Genomic DNA, 15,263 nt, shown 5'->3' with positions numbered 1-15,263 from the left:
CCAGACTGTCATTTCGACCCTCAGGAGGAGTCCATGTGGAGTTCTTCTTGTGCTGTTTGTGGGTATCTGTGTATCAGTGTGCTGTTCAGTGTTGAAACTATTCTTTGAGTCAGAGACGGCAAAAGTAGGCTTCCAGATCACCTCAGAACTGCATCATGTTTGTGGGGATGGCGGGGCAGAAAGAGAGTCCCCAAGATAGGACAGACTCTTCTGCCGGGCTGAGTGTGTAGCTGGATAGATTGATGTAATACCATTCCGCCTTTTAGCTGTACTTTGAGAGAGTTGTTCTTTGCTAAGTTTAGGTCAAGAGTTGACCCAAACAATTTTAACAGCATATTTAGCTAAATGATTAAAAAATGGAGTCTAGTAAAATCTAGCCCATTCAGTGTGATGAGATTTTGTAGCTTCTGTTGTAAATGATCTAATCAGTCTGAGCAGTGACCATCTACTATTCTTTTTCCCCATTGCTCTTGCTGTGGAGGTGTTTCTTGGTTGTACTATTACAGAAGTAGAAGGTGAGGTCAGTAGTAGAGTCTGACCTTTCACTGGTATTTTATATATGGCACTGCAGTCACTTGATTTCCTAGAGTCACTGCAGCCAAGTTAGTCTCACCTCTTTAGGCATTTATGAGGTCATTTCCATGCAGGTACTGATGCTTCTCAGTCTGATGCTTTCTCCCTAGGAATGTGCTTGAGAGCCTTATTTTAAACCCCCAAATCTTTTAATAGGAACATAGTGCAGCATAGGATTTAATCAGTTTACTTAAAGGTTAGGTGCAAAGACAAAATAATGCTTGCCTTATCCAAATTCCACATTACAGACCCAAAGTAATGGGCATACTGTATGATATAGATTGTGAACTCCTTGAGGCAAGGAGCATATCCTCTTCTTTGTATTGAACTATGACTATGTAAGTCACATGATAAGCAGCAGAAGGGTGCTGAGGGGAAAACGTTTGTTGCCATTTGAGAACTAGATTAATATGGGCAAATCCTGCTTATCACAGGTGCAGAATGATCAATAAGCAGTGAGTCTGGGGAGTTGGTGCAGGTGTTCTCAAGCACAGCATGCACAACTCCATCTGCACCATAAAGGGTGAGATTGGATCAAGGGGAAAATGCTGGATGAGTAATCTAGTTGGTTTAGATGATTGCCTCACCTAGGGAGGGGAGGGATACATGTAGAAGCAGCATAGCCTACTATGAGTTGGAGGCTACATTGGTAGCAGTGGAGAAGAGGGGTCACGAGGTTATTACATGGAGGGTCGCGAGCTGTCAGCCTCCACCCCAAATCCTGCTTTGCCTCCAGCATTTATAATGGTGTTAAACATATTAAAATGTGGTTTTCATTTATAAGGGGGGGGGTCACACTCAGAGGCTTGCTATGTGAAAGGGGTGACCAGTACCAAAGTTTGAGAATCACTGCTCTATTGAGTCAGGGGAAAGTTTAAGCCCCCATGAAGTACTGGGCACAAAGGCTGTCTACCTAGGCTGGAGGCAGAGATAAGATGTGTTTTTGGACAATTGAGGTGTTCATTACCATATGAAGTGCAGAAAAATGTTTAAAAGGAGTGTATCTGGAAAAGTTAAACTTTTCAAAGCCAGGTGTTCCCAAACTGTGCAGTGTGGTTCATTTGCCTTTGATCCAAGTAGCTGTGAAACATCATGAAGTGCTGGATGTTTGTTTCCAGCTGTTAATCTATATAGGAGTTTTATCTACTTTTATGTAAGCAACAGCTGTAGATGCCACCAAGTTTTTTTGTAATCGAGAAAGTGAAGGGAGCTGTATTAAGATGTGGTCCATAAGCTAAAAAACCCCCCAAAAAACTGAACACATTCTATGTAAAATGGGTGGATCCAGCCACCTCATTCCTATTGCTATTAATGGGGGGCTTCCTCCTCCCCCTAATAGCTCTTTGAAACTTTAGATGCAGCCACCTTATGTAGTAGTCTTGAATTGCTTTGTAAATATGCTTGAATGGAGAGGGTTTCCAACACACTTAAAAATTTTAATTGCAGAGGACTTTGAGACAGTGGAGAACTCTTTGGTCTAAAGTAACTAGTTACATTATCAGTTAGTCACATTTGGTAGCCTCAGTTAGGTGTAGTTGGTTTAGAAATTTAAATTTCCCTCCATAAAATGACCTTGATGATTCAGTGAACGTCACATAGGTGTGTAGCTTTTTGGCAAGCACATGTGTCTCTCCCTGCTTATGCTACACTGATTTATTTTTCTGCATTGGTAAACCTACAACATCCTCAGTGTTTACAGCACAGCCAAGTGTTTAATTAAACAGCCTTACTTTTTAGCTAAAGGCCTGATTTTACTATTTGTGCTAGGGATGTAAAAGGTTAACTGATTAACTGGTAAGCATTAAGCTTACCAGATAAACTCCATCTCCCTGGCTGGAGCAGCCCCAGCCATGCCAGCTGGAGGGGCCCCAGGGCTGCCCTGTGCTGGCCGGCTGGACGTGCCCCAGCCCTGGCTGCGACCTTGGTTAACCAGTTAAACAATTAAAATTAAAACATTTAACTTTTTAAACAATATTTACATCCCTAATTTGTGCGTGGGTATGTATAAAGAAAGCCAAGGATAGACATTTTGTCTGAGAAGCAAAATGTTTACATAAACTATTTGATGGGAACTACTTTTAAGACACCAATAGCAAACTAGAAGGACAAGCTGTTTTATAAAACAAGTATTCTGATTCTCAAGAGCCCTATCAGATTTAATACACTGTGCCAGATACTGATCTAGTGTAAGTAGGGGCAACACCATTGGTATCAATGGCATTACAACCACTTATGTCAGGACTCAGTTTGTTTTGCTGAGTGAGTTGCTGTGGGGTCAACTGTATGGAACTGTTCCTAAATATGTAAATATAAACCAAAACTGAAACGCATCCGATGAAGTGAGCTGTAGCTCATGAAAGCTTATGCTCAAATAAATTTGTTAGTCTCTAAGGTGCCACAAGTACTCCTTTTCTTTTTGCGAATACAGACTAACACGGCTGCTACTCTGAAACCTGTCATAAACCAAATAGTAAATTTGAGCTTTACTGAATAACTCGATTCTCTACATGGAGGGCAAAGTATTAACTTACAACATAGAAAGTGTGGCTGTTTGCCAAACAATTCTGTGTACCTACTAAATAGTTTTTGTTTGTTTTTTTTAAATAGAAACATAATCAAGAACTCATCTTAATCACAAGATGGCCTCTGTGACACAATTCCAGTCTCTCTTCAACTGGGTAAGTACCATGGTTTGGGTATTAGACTGTTCAAAAGCAATGGTGTGTGCAGGATGAATGGAGATACACATTAAATATGAAACATTTTTTAAACTATTACACAGTACTAAAAGGGTCCTTCCACCTCACCCAGGTTTAAATCAGCAAAGGAGATTCCCTAAACCAACTCTAACCCTTCTTAGAAACTTCAAAGAATCTTTATTTCCAGCTCACAACCCTAATCTTGTCTGTCTTGTGTTAAATTTCCAAATTCTATATTTGGATCCCTTTATAGAAATAGCTATGACTACTTTTGCCCAGAAAATGACAATTTTCTATTTGTGTAATATTTATTGATGCTAAACCCACATTATGTCAGCACAACAATCCAAAGTAATGATAGTACTTTTTTATAAATACAAATAAAAGGTGTCAAAATAATGCTAGTTAAGCTAAACAAATAGTAAATTAGCATGTCACAGTCAAGAAAAACTTGGCAAATAAGACATACTTTTCTCTAAAATATAGGTAGGATATTTCCATATGACAGACTGTATGATATTAATTTAGATAAGCAGTGCCTGTAACTGTGGTCATAACCTGCACCAATCTGCATAGAATAGTACTATCTTCTGTGCTAAAGTTTAGTCACTAAAAAAAACTTTGTTTGTATACTTACAAAGAGGTATGAAGCAATATATGTATAGCAATAATGCAAAATATATGGTAGTACACAAACAATAAAACTAATAACTGGACTTGAATAACTGAGCTGAGATAGATTTCAACACTTTATTATAAATAATGAAAGATAACCGTATGTGCTTCATATAAGGAATACAGCATGTTCCTTTTATATCAAAGTACTCTCGTACCATCAATCCTCATTTTTTTTCCCATTAGGCCCAATTAAAATTCTTCTGCCCCCTTAACTAAATTAATTGGTTCAGAGTCAAAACTGCCTAGTACAATAGACTAGGTAGAGTCCAGTTTGATGTGGAATTACTTTGCATTCTGAAAGGAGCCTCTATTCTAAAGTCTTCACCTACTGCACGCAGTCCCTAGCCACAGCATGGTTAGTCTGTTGTTGTACACAAGGGAAGAGAACAAATATTTATCATCCACCACCTGCACATGTTGTCTTAAGAAAATAATATAATAGCACATCTGTTTTTCTCCATCTTCATTCTACTAGCCTACCCCCTATGATATGTGCTTATCATTTAAACTCTGGTTGCAGACTCAGTCCATTTTTTTCACTTGCTCTACATTCCTAAAATCCTCATACATATTCACAAGCTCTAAACGATCAAAAATGTCCACTACATAAACTCCATAGCTTTCTGCTGACCTGGGAATTTCAAATGTGTGAATGGCAGGATTCTGTTAGTTTTCAGGAACTGTTTTTTGTTTGTTTGTTTTAAATACTATAAAAACATCCATAGTTTTCCCCCCTCACCCCTTTTTGCTAACCTTATGTAGTAAAACTATACTACTGGCATTTTTCTCTCCCCCAAAAGTATCCCTTACTTGGGTGCTAGGATTTATAGTCTGTAGTAATGTATTATGCCTCAGCTCTCATTATTTTGTCTAGGTTCAATTATTTATGCTTAAATTAGCCTTGCAGTATGTTTGTAAATAAGCCTCCTAGCTGGCAAAAAAAAAAAATAAAGAAAACATAGAAATTATTTTTAAGAACTAAGGTGTCGGCCTTGCTATATAGTATTGGCAGTTCTAACATTTTAAGGCACGTATTTCCTTTCTCATTGTAGAGACAAGGTATTTGCTTCAGTTTTTTCTTTTCGCTTCCTGTTTCATTCTTACAATATTGCACTTGTTGACTGTATCTATCACGCTGCATTGCCATTTTTGAATTGTAAAAAGATAACTATACATGTTAATTTCCTTTATGGTCTAATAGCCTTAAATGAAACTTCTCACACCATTAATACAATGTAGCATCTACATCTTGCTTAGGAAGGCACTTGGTGATAAATACTTTACTGTTTACTGAAGTGAACCAGATTTTTCAGAAGTATTTTAGCCTTTATGAAAAAGGTTATTTATAAGAGTTCTAGCAATATAGGCATAAGGAACTGAACGGTGAATGTGATTTTCTGTGCAATGTGAACATTTCTATTAATCAGCTAACTATCCTAATTTGGTAGGAATAAGAAATATATGGTTAAGGTGGGGATTTTTGTACTTAGAAAGGTGTCTGGCTTTACATAAAGTGACATAGAAGTATCATTGGTCAAGGCAATGGCGTTCAGTGTTTCTGCTCTTGAAAGAAAATGATGGATCTGGCAGCTCAGGTCTACAGGTCATCGCTCTCCACCAAGCCAGACTGCAATGTCAGATGAACTGGGTTTGCTTCAGGCTGGAACGCTGCCTTGATGTCTAGTCCTTGGTCAGAAAGTGCTGCATATCGACTGGCTGAGGGACGCACCTTCTTTGGCTTGGTGGTTTGAGGTTGTTGTTGCCATTGAGCTACAGATTTAAAAAAAAACAAATTAGGTTCACCCTTCTTAACTCAGATAACAGAAGTACTATAAGGCACACTCCTGTACTGTTCAGTTCTTTATAAACTCCCGATAAATTATTTCACATGAATGGCAGGGAATTAACAATTCTAGATTTTTTTACTTTATATACTGATTTACATAACACAGGTTAAGTGGCACAAGGAGAGAGAAGGGTTGGCTGTTATGTAAATTGTGTGCTTCCACTATTTTGCTGTGCTAAGCCTTCTCAACCACCTCCCACTGTTACTCCTGAAAGACGTGCATTGTAACTACATTCCAACTGGCCAAGTACAAAATTTGCCATTGTTGCTCCCAAGATGTCCAGAAAAGTAACTGCAGAACACTGCAAGACATTCCTCCTCCTCCTCCTCCTCTCCCCCCCCCCCCGTGAAAATACCAGGCCAGATTCTAATCTCCCACTAGTGTAATTGATCTTCAATGGAATTACTCCAGTGGGTGCCCAGTGGAACAAATCAGATTATCCTTGTCTCCCTCTGCGATGATGTGACAAAGCTAGGCAGAGTCCTGTTCGGATCTGCTGATTTGTAACAAGTTATACCATCATCACCCCATTATTGTGTGAAATTAACAAGAACAAACATTTTGCTCAAAGTGATAAACTGGTCAGATTACTGTCCAACATTATCTAATTTTGGTTTAAGATCAGCTCAGAACAGAGGAACTGTACTGGTCTAAGTAGTAAACTACAACAGAATCTGCATTCCTGGGCCATTAGCACCTGTCTCAAGTGTGTTTAGGTAATACTAATAAAGGTTAAAAGCTGATGCTAGTGGAGCATTGTAACAAGGACCAACAGAAAATGTCATGCTGCTCTCTAGTGTTACTGATAAGGATGCATGTGTAAATAAGCTAGATGTAGTATTCTAAGCAACTAAAGAAACCAGCATGCTTGGTTTGCATAAGTATTTGAAAGGTGGTGAAGTATACTTTGACAGAGTATTTGCTGTCTTGATGAGGATCATTATTATTGTGAAGAAACTATAAACAAAAGAGAAAGAGATCAGTGTAAGCCTTTGTGATATAAACTAAGGTTTTTAGAATGCTGGTTTTTGGGTAGATTGGTTTAATTTAACTGCATATCTGAGAATAGAAGGTACTTACTATAAACATCAAGCCTGGCAGTGCAGGACACAATCCCAGCCTCATTCTTAGCTGACACAGTATACCAACCAGCATCTTCTTTTGTAGCTCCCTGAATAAGCAGGCAAATGTAGCCATGGTTATCCTGGTGCATACTAAATAGGGGAGAAGAAAAGAAACTTAAATTATATAACAGCCAGTGTGGATGTGGTTTATTGTGTTTAAATATATCATTACAAGCACAATTTTAAAGCTGCAAATTTACAGGTAATAGGTTATATTTCCTCTTGATGAACATGCAGCTCCCACTAAAGGAATGAGAGAGAGATGTGTGCACAGCAAGTGGAAAATGAATCTGAGCTTAATTTTTAAGTCTTGCCATTTTTTTAAAATTTGTTTTTATGCTAATTTTTAAAACCAAGCCAAGATGCACAATTAACATCTGGCTAATATCTCAGTAACCAATCTTTTCTTGTCCACAATTCAAGACGCTACTTTAGAGTTCAGGTTTCAATTGCATTTCCAAGTCAAAACTTCAAAAAAGAAACTTTGGAGAAGAATAACAGATTTGACCTTTAAGGAATGAGAGACAGATATTCATAGTTTTTGCAAAAGTCATGTACCTCATATTCCCCTTTTGTAGATGAAGACATTAATGCCTCACAGGCCTCCTGTGAGGACTACTTCACGTTAAGAGCATGTAATAAACACTTAGGGCTAGATTCACAAAGAAACTTAAGCCCCTAAAAAGTCTCTGGGATTCACAAAGCCTGAGTTCAGTGCCTAGGTTTCCTATGCACAGCCTTGTAGAATCCAAGGCCAGAAGGGACCGGTGTGCTCACTTAGTCTGACTTCCTGAATAGCACATAGGCTCTAAGGGTTATTTGGGAAAGATCTGTCTTGCTTTAAAAATAGTCAGGGATGGAGAATTTACCACAACCATTGGTAAACTGTTCCAATGACACAATGTACATCTTATTTCCAGTCTGAATTTGTCTAGCTTCAACTTCCAGCCATTGGATTGAACATTTCCTTTCTGTTAGATAGATGAGCCATGTTAAATATTTGTTCCACAGCAGTACTTACAGACTGTATGCAAGTGAGCCCTTAGCCTTCCCCTTATTAAGCTAAATAGCTTGAGCTCCTTGAGTCTGTCACTATAAGGCATGTTTTCTAATCCTTGTAGCTTGTCTCCAAAACCTGCTCCGATTTATCAGTATCCTTTGTGAAACGTGGACAGCAGAACTGGGTAATCCAGCAGTAGACACACCAGTGTGAACTACAGAAGTAAAATAACATCTCTACTCTTATGTGAGATTCCCATTTATGCAGCCTAGCATTGTCTTTAGTTCTGTTGGCCACAGCATCACATGGGGAGCTCATGTTCAGCTGATTACCTGCCACAGTTCCCAAATCTTTTTCAGAAGCACTGCTTCCTAAGATACTTACAGAATGGGGGACTGTGTTCTTATATTCTTTGTTTCCAGATGTATATGTTTGCATTTACACAATGAATGTGGGAGATAGTCACCTTGGAATGGGATTCACAGAAGCCACTGACATAGGCAGCTCCTGCTGCTTGAATCCTCAACTGCAAACCCTCTCTTAGCATTAGACACCCATGCTCGGTTTGAGGGAGGGAGGAGGAGCAACCTCAATCTCTAGCACAGCGGTTAGGACACTTGCCTGAAGGAGACCTCTGGTTCAAGTCCCCCCTCTACTTGAAGGGGAGAAGGGATTTGAACTGGGATCTGCTGCCTCCTTGGAGAGTGCTCTAACCATTGGGATATTCTCACATGGGGCTCCTTCAGCCTTTGCTGTTGTATCCTTTGCACTGTGAATAAATAATTAAATTCATTGGAGCAGGCACACTGGATACTGGCTCTCCTACGTCCCAGTTGAGAACCCTCACCCCTAAGTTACAAGGGAGGTAATCCTCCTCCTACCCCCACTGAATTTGAGTAAGTCCCCCCTACAGATAGCTCATCTGCTAAGTGGGCTCAGAGCTTACCTACAGGCTTGTGAATCTTCCCCTCATGTGTGTGAACCACTGGGACTTACGTGTTTGTATGTGTGCCACAGGGCAGCAGTGCTCATGCTCAGAGGCAGAAACATAGGGAACTTTCACTGCAAAAATTTAAGCAGAGAGTGAGTTTATGTGCCTACAGGGTTTGGGGACAGCTGAGTGGGGATTTTGTGAATCCCAGTAGGGTCTGATTCTGGAATTTAGGTAGCTAAAGTGGCCGTTAGTCAGTGAGATCAATTATATAATACTAAACTGCTCTAACCTCACTCTTTCAGTGTTGTAAGTAAGCGACTCATTCTCTTTCTTCCAAAATATCTGAGGATACGGCACCCCAGAGACTCGACACTCCAGTCGCACAGGATATCCATCAGCCACTCCTGTGTTCTGTAGCTTCTCTATAAACACAGGTGGCTTGTGTTCTTCCTTAGCTGTGAAAACACCAGTTAAACATTCAGTTAAATGGTAGAAGATTTTAAACCACTACTTAGTGGCAAGAAACTTTAAAAGTAATTTAAAAATAATATAAAAATCATTGCATTTAATTAAAATATATTTTTTTTAATTAAAATTATTAAAATAATTTTAAAATAATTGTATTAGGCCCGCAACTGTTTCAGGGAAGTAAAACTTGTCCTGTCTGTGACTTTAATAGGAGAAAGATGGGTTCTAATAGAGCAGGGTCAAATGCTTACATTTTCAGTTCAGCTGATCAAGATTGTCAAATGGAAGTGGCTTCATTTTTGGGATCCTGTGAGGTTTTCCCATTACCTGGCACAACTGGTCCCATACAGATATTATTTGATCTCTCTCTTAGTTTGGCAAACTAGTCTGGTATGTGGTCTCCATTATTGCCTCAAGTGTACTTCAGACAAATGTAGTAGCCTATCTTTTGGCTGATTGTGTACATACACAAAAGAAATTTGGGATAAAAGTTGTTCTTTGCCCAGCTGACCATCAGCATATGCTCTGCACCGTGGCAATTGTTCACCATTAAAATCTTGTAACATAAATAGTGTCATTTCAACTGTTGTTCCTATTCCATATAATCCTTTGAATGTCTTGTGCCCATGAGCTCCAAGAGCTGATATGACCAGCACCCCCCCAAAATGCAAAACAAAAACACCCCACTAAAATAAGACAGTCCACTGCACCTCCCTCCCCCCTTCTATTCTGTATAGATGCTTAGGCTGTGCTCATCACCATCGTATCTGAATGCCTTCCGTTAGTGCATTAAGTAATGTGATTAACATCTGTCACATGATTTGTTTTCTCATATCCTCTCTGGAGGAAGAAGGACTTCATTTTATCCTTTTTAAATGTTACCTTTTAGTTTCCTTGCTGTCCTATTGAGTTTCAAGCTTTCCTTCTCTCAATCAGCCTGACAGGCTGCTACATACCTATTAGATCCCCAAACACTTGCTGTATCCCTGCAAAATACAGTTAATACTGGAGCTATTGCAAGGGGCTGGCTGAGTTGTGTTTAGCACAGAACTCAAGAGAGGGGGGCAAACTTGGCTAAATGCTTTGGGCTCCATTGCTTTCCCAACGTCAACTGGTAATGACTATTCTGCTGGCTGCAGTGCATTCTGGCCCTCTCTCTCTCTTCCCAGCATGCCTCCTATTCTTGAGTGGCAAGTGGAACAGAGCCACAGTTTTCTTCCTACCAGGAGTATTTCATCTGTCAGTTTAAGGGCAGGCTTATAGCCCCTCTGTGTTTCTGGAGAAGCACAAAGGGGTCAGAGCATTGGCAAGGATCTGGTTCAAAGTAACAAATGCAGTTACACATCTCTTTGCATATTTGTAACCATGCACTATATGCATTTATTTGAAAATATCATAGTTCAAACACACCCCTCCTGGAATTAATGAGATACTAATTTTAGTGGGTAATAATTCCATAGTCTTTCCTAGAGAACTTTAAATTACATTTTCAATATTTCATGTAGGCCTCAAACTATTTTCAACATGTAGTCTTAGAATGAAGAGGTTACCTGCAACAATGAGCTCCAGGCTGAATGTGTTTTGACCAGCTCGATTGGTGGCAATGCACGTGTAGATTCCAGAATCTCTAGCTGTGACTGGCTCTATGATCAGAGAGTGTACACCATTCTCACGCACCAACATTTTGTGAGAACTATCAGGACGAATTGGTCTTCCATTGAGTTGCCAGCTTAGATCTGGAGTTGGTAATCCACTGACCTTAAATATAAACAGAATGGGACAGAATCTTAGCAATACAGAACAGTAGGGAACTTCATACTGCAGAGAAAAAAGAGGAATGTTTATTTATGTGTATGACAAAATATAATGGACCAAATGTTGCCCTCAGTTACGCACAGGAGCACAACTGGGCTAAATTACACCCTGTACAATGCCATAGGTTTCAATGGGTTCCAGGTATGACTGACTAGATATAAGCATTAAAATATATCTTGAATCTAAATAACAAAGTAATAGATTACAGAACAAAAGGTTGGATGTTGCCTGTCATCTTTTTGGAATGTTGGCCTTGATTCTGAATGAGAAAAGAAACTTTCAGAATTCTTTTCTTGTGGGAAATTTACAGACAAAGGACGACAACTGGTTTGTGACGCAATTCTTCCTTCAAAAAACAAACCCATTGGTAATCTGTTATTGAACTCCAAATTCCATTCCAGTTATGTATTGCTCATTATAGACAATGCCATCTACAGAACGTTGTATACAGATGGTTTGAACCAATGACAAACTGTTGAAAGATGTTTCTTCAACAATACATGCTACTTAGGAAAATAAAAGTAACATATTGTATTATGAGAACTAATTATGTTTAAAAGTAAACAGCTGAAGTATGAATTTTAATTAATTCTCTTACACAAAGTCACAAATCTCTCTATTAAGCTAAGTTTCGGTCCTACCTTTGCAAGATTTCAAACAGGCCAAAATGGGCTAAAAGGATCGGTGACTAACCAGCATTGTGTGTGTGTTAGATTCACATCTCTGTTCACATGGAAGTACATGTTCAATTTACACAACTGAGTTGTAGAAGTCCTTCTCTCTGAGCTAAGAGAACGGCCCAAAGTGCTTCTTTCCACTCAGTGCTTAGGCCCTCATTCAATCTCTTCTAGAGAGTCCATTTTCCTTTTACTAGCAGAATCACTTCACATGAGTACAACAGGGAACTGATCCTTAAGCTGTATGCTGGAAAGATCATTTGGTCTTTGTTTTTATCATAACAGGATGTATGGGGATAATATTCTCAACTAATACATGAAAAGGGGTTAGGGGAGTAACACAGTGGTACTGCTGTTATTGGAGGGAAAAGGTTATCTCCTTTCATGCTTAGAACCAAATCAAGGTGAACTGGTTCACTGAAATGTGTGAAACTGGACAAGAAACTTTCTTAAAAAGGAAAAAGTGATTGAAACAATCTGTAATTTACAAAGGAATACTTCACAATGACACTAATTTATGTAAGTTTTTAAACCTCTGGGACCTTCAGGATGAAAGCCACTACAGAAGGGATGAATCAGAACAGGATAGATGCTATGTAGCAGCAGTTCTCTCCACTAGCCATTCTGTTCATTCATGTTTATTTTTCTTAACAGGGCAGGTGACCTGTGTAGGAAATGTGACTCTCTTTTTCTATATACATAGGCACATACACATGCAGAGTAGTAGGTTGAAATTAAGTGTAATAAAGGGAAGATGTTGAAGGCTTTAATCCTTGCTTGAAAAAAGTGCAAAAAACTTCAAATTACCTTGTGTACTTAAAGCAAATTATATCACTGAAACCTGCTGTCTCACTCAGTTAAAAAGGGCCACTGAAGTTGGTTAGGGTAATATTTGTTGTATAAAATGTACTATGCGGTGAAGAATGTCCCTTGGAGCAATGTGTTGTTTCTAGTTTGTTAGTCTGTCAAATTCATTCAAAGTCACAGTCATTGCTTATGTAAGATCTACAACTTTTGAGTCTTAGTTACTGCAGAGGGAGCACCCACTGATAGACAAATTATTTTCAGAGCTGTGCTTACTGACTTCTTGTGTAAAACTAATAAGGAAAAAAAAGATTATTCCTACTAGTGAACTGCCCCTCCCTGTCACCACAGGGCTCAATGGCTGCTCATCATAGGAGTGGATTTTGTTGCAGGAAAGAGCTTGTGCCATGAGTACAGCAAGGTGGCATTACCCTGTAGTCACTAACTGACTTGCATTCCTTCCAATAAACTGAGGTACGTTTAGTCATGGTTTTCATGGACCTCAAAGGCCAGCTATGGGGCTGTAGGAAATGCTGTGATTCACCTTCACCTTTTGGATAAATCAATAATACAAACTCACACGTCTGAAATTTTGTTAAGGCATCACTTAAAAACTTTCAAGCTGGCTTTATTCTAAGAAAAGAAATACAGAGATTCTTCTTTACATCTTAGCCCCCTCCTCCCCCATCACAAGGGTGGGCCCCAGTTGGAGACTTTGCTAAAGGCCAAGTCTGCATCCTGGGTTTAATTCTGCCTCCTTTGTGTACCTAGAATTCCCACTGAAATCTGAGGTGCATGAGTATTACAGGATACAGCTGAATTTGAACAGAGTTCCCTCTCTAGTTCAACACAAACACTAATTAAAACAAATTTAATACTCGCCTTGCAGTCCATTCTGCAGAGTTTTCCTTCTTGAACAATCAGGTCTCCAGGAGCCTGCAGGAAATGAGGTCGGAAGAATCGTTCCTGAATTGGTTCATTTTCATCGCCACTGTCCCTTGATCGAGATCGAGGTCTTAAAATAATATATGAAATAAATTTGTTTATTAGGCATTTCCCCGTGTTTTTTGATGAAGCTGAAGAGCCAAATGCAGATGTGAGACTGGTATAAATCTAGATTAATTCCACTGGATCCCATTGTAATAATTCCATATTTACACCAGCATAACAGAGCAGAATTTGTCTCAGAAATCAACTAAATATGACTCTCTCTCTCTATTTATTAATTTGATTGTCTACATTTTGTAGCAAAGACATGAAGTAGAAAATTATCTCATTCACAATGAATGACTTACCTAACATGGTAGTTTGTTTATATACATAGTAATATTTTTTAGTTTTCATTTATTCTGTAGTGAAAGAAAATGTACAAGAATTTTGGCAATACTTTATATCTACAGCCACAACTCTGCTTTTGTACATCTGAAGCCCTCTCTATTACAGATTAAGACAGAAAATTTGTACTGTCAATAATTACATTTACCTTTAAGAAAATAGTAGAAGCTAAAGACTATCACAAGTCACAAATACATTAGGTTCCACATTAGATTTTCCATTATTATCTTCTCTTATTCGTTACTAGGTAAAGACATTTACATTAATGTGACTTAAATTTTGTTCATCTGCTCTGGAGGATTATTCTTCACTAAACAGTTATCTGTTTCTGATATTTATACTCATTTCCAAAGCAACTCAGTTGTGGTGTCAGAAGAATGAGAATTTAGCTCTTAAGCAACACATACCAAAGAACAAAAGATCTTGTGACATTAAACTGTTCTTAGTAAAAATAAAAGAACATGAGAAGAAAAATGCAGAAAATATGACCAATCAGCAGATTTCCTCCACCTGAAATACAGTTTTCTGTCATTTCTGTGATGAGCAGTTCTTGCCAATTAATTTATTGTACCCTTGTCTGTGGCTAACCAGTTCCTTTTCAATTGAAAGTAACAATATTTCCATTATATAAGTAACTTATTTAGCAAAATGTTATTTCTGCAATCTCTGTAAAGTCCTGTTTTACTTAAAATATTACATTAAATATGTAATTAAAATGAGATTTATGGCCAATTTCTGTCCTCTGCTAAAGTCATGCAGCTCCAATGAATTCATTTCTTCTATGGCCAAACTCTGCCCACAGTGACACCCTAGTGCAACAAACTGGGACTGCTTACTGTAACTGAAGATTCATTTGGCCAATAATATTTGCATGGCTCTAAAAGTGAAATTCTGACTTCAGTTAGCATGTACTAGAAGTTTATTTTGCATATCAACCTTCATATCTGTGTCCATTTCTTTTTGTCTTGGAGAAATACAAATATTTTTGGACAGGCTCAAAAACCAAAGAGCTCTTTTAAAGAACATAGCCAGACTGATCTCTGTTGCTTAGCGTTCTCTGTTTCTTCTTTTCCTCTTTTCTTTCCCTCTCACTCATCTTCGTTTTTCCCTTCTGCCCCCCGCCCCTCCAAAGGGCTTTTACACTGTCTTCTCTAGAAGTTAGTGACCTGCAGGCTCCTTGCAGCTCTGACCCACAATTCCTCGTGGCAGCTCTTCCAGTCACAGATTAATAAGAGGCTTTGAATTGCAAAGGTGCTGATTCAGTGCAACAAGGGATATTGAATATCAACCTACGATGAATCAGTGGCTG

General features: G+C 38.7%; 1 protein-coding gene across 5 annotated transcripts in view; it reads right to left on the bottom strand.

Moving 5' to 3' along the window:
* Window positions 1-3,584: 3,584 nt before the first annotated feature.
* Window positions 3,585-15,263, bottom strand: part of PALLD (palladin, cytoskeletal associated protein) — a 346,573-nt gene continuing 334,894 nt past the window's right edge. For 2 of the 5 annotated variants that reach the window (XM_074951117.1, XM_074951118.1), the window contains 5 exons: window positions 13,502-13,634; window positions 10,874-11,081; window positions 9,145-9,310; window positions 6,878-7,011; window positions 3,585-5,720 (listed from right to left, as the gene is read on the bottom strand). In XM_074951117.1, coding sequence (XP_074807218.1) covers window positions 5,548-5,720; window positions 6,878-7,011; window positions 9,145-9,310; window positions 10,874-11,081; window positions 13,502-13,634 — 814 coding nt within the window. In that variant the 3' untranslated portion in view covers window positions 3,585-5,547. Of the gene's footprint in view, window positions 5,721-6,703; window positions 6,755-6,877; window positions 7,012-9,144; window positions 9,311-10,873; window positions 11,082-13,501; window positions 13,635-15,263 lie in introns of all 5 variants that reach the window. The other 3 variants (XM_074951122.1, XM_074951120.1, XM_074951119.1) reach the window with 2 other exon arrangements.

Source organism: Natator depressus, chromosome 4 (genome assembly GCF_965152275.1).
Source record: "Natator depressus isolate rNatDep1 chromosome 4, rNatDep2.hap1, whole genome shotgun sequence".
Lineage (NCBI taxonomy): Eukaryota > Metazoa > Chordata > Testudines > Cheloniidae > Natator > Natator depressus.
The sequence above is the reverse complement of the archived record's forward strand: the minus strand, read 5'-3'. Positions and strand labels throughout refer to the sequence as shown.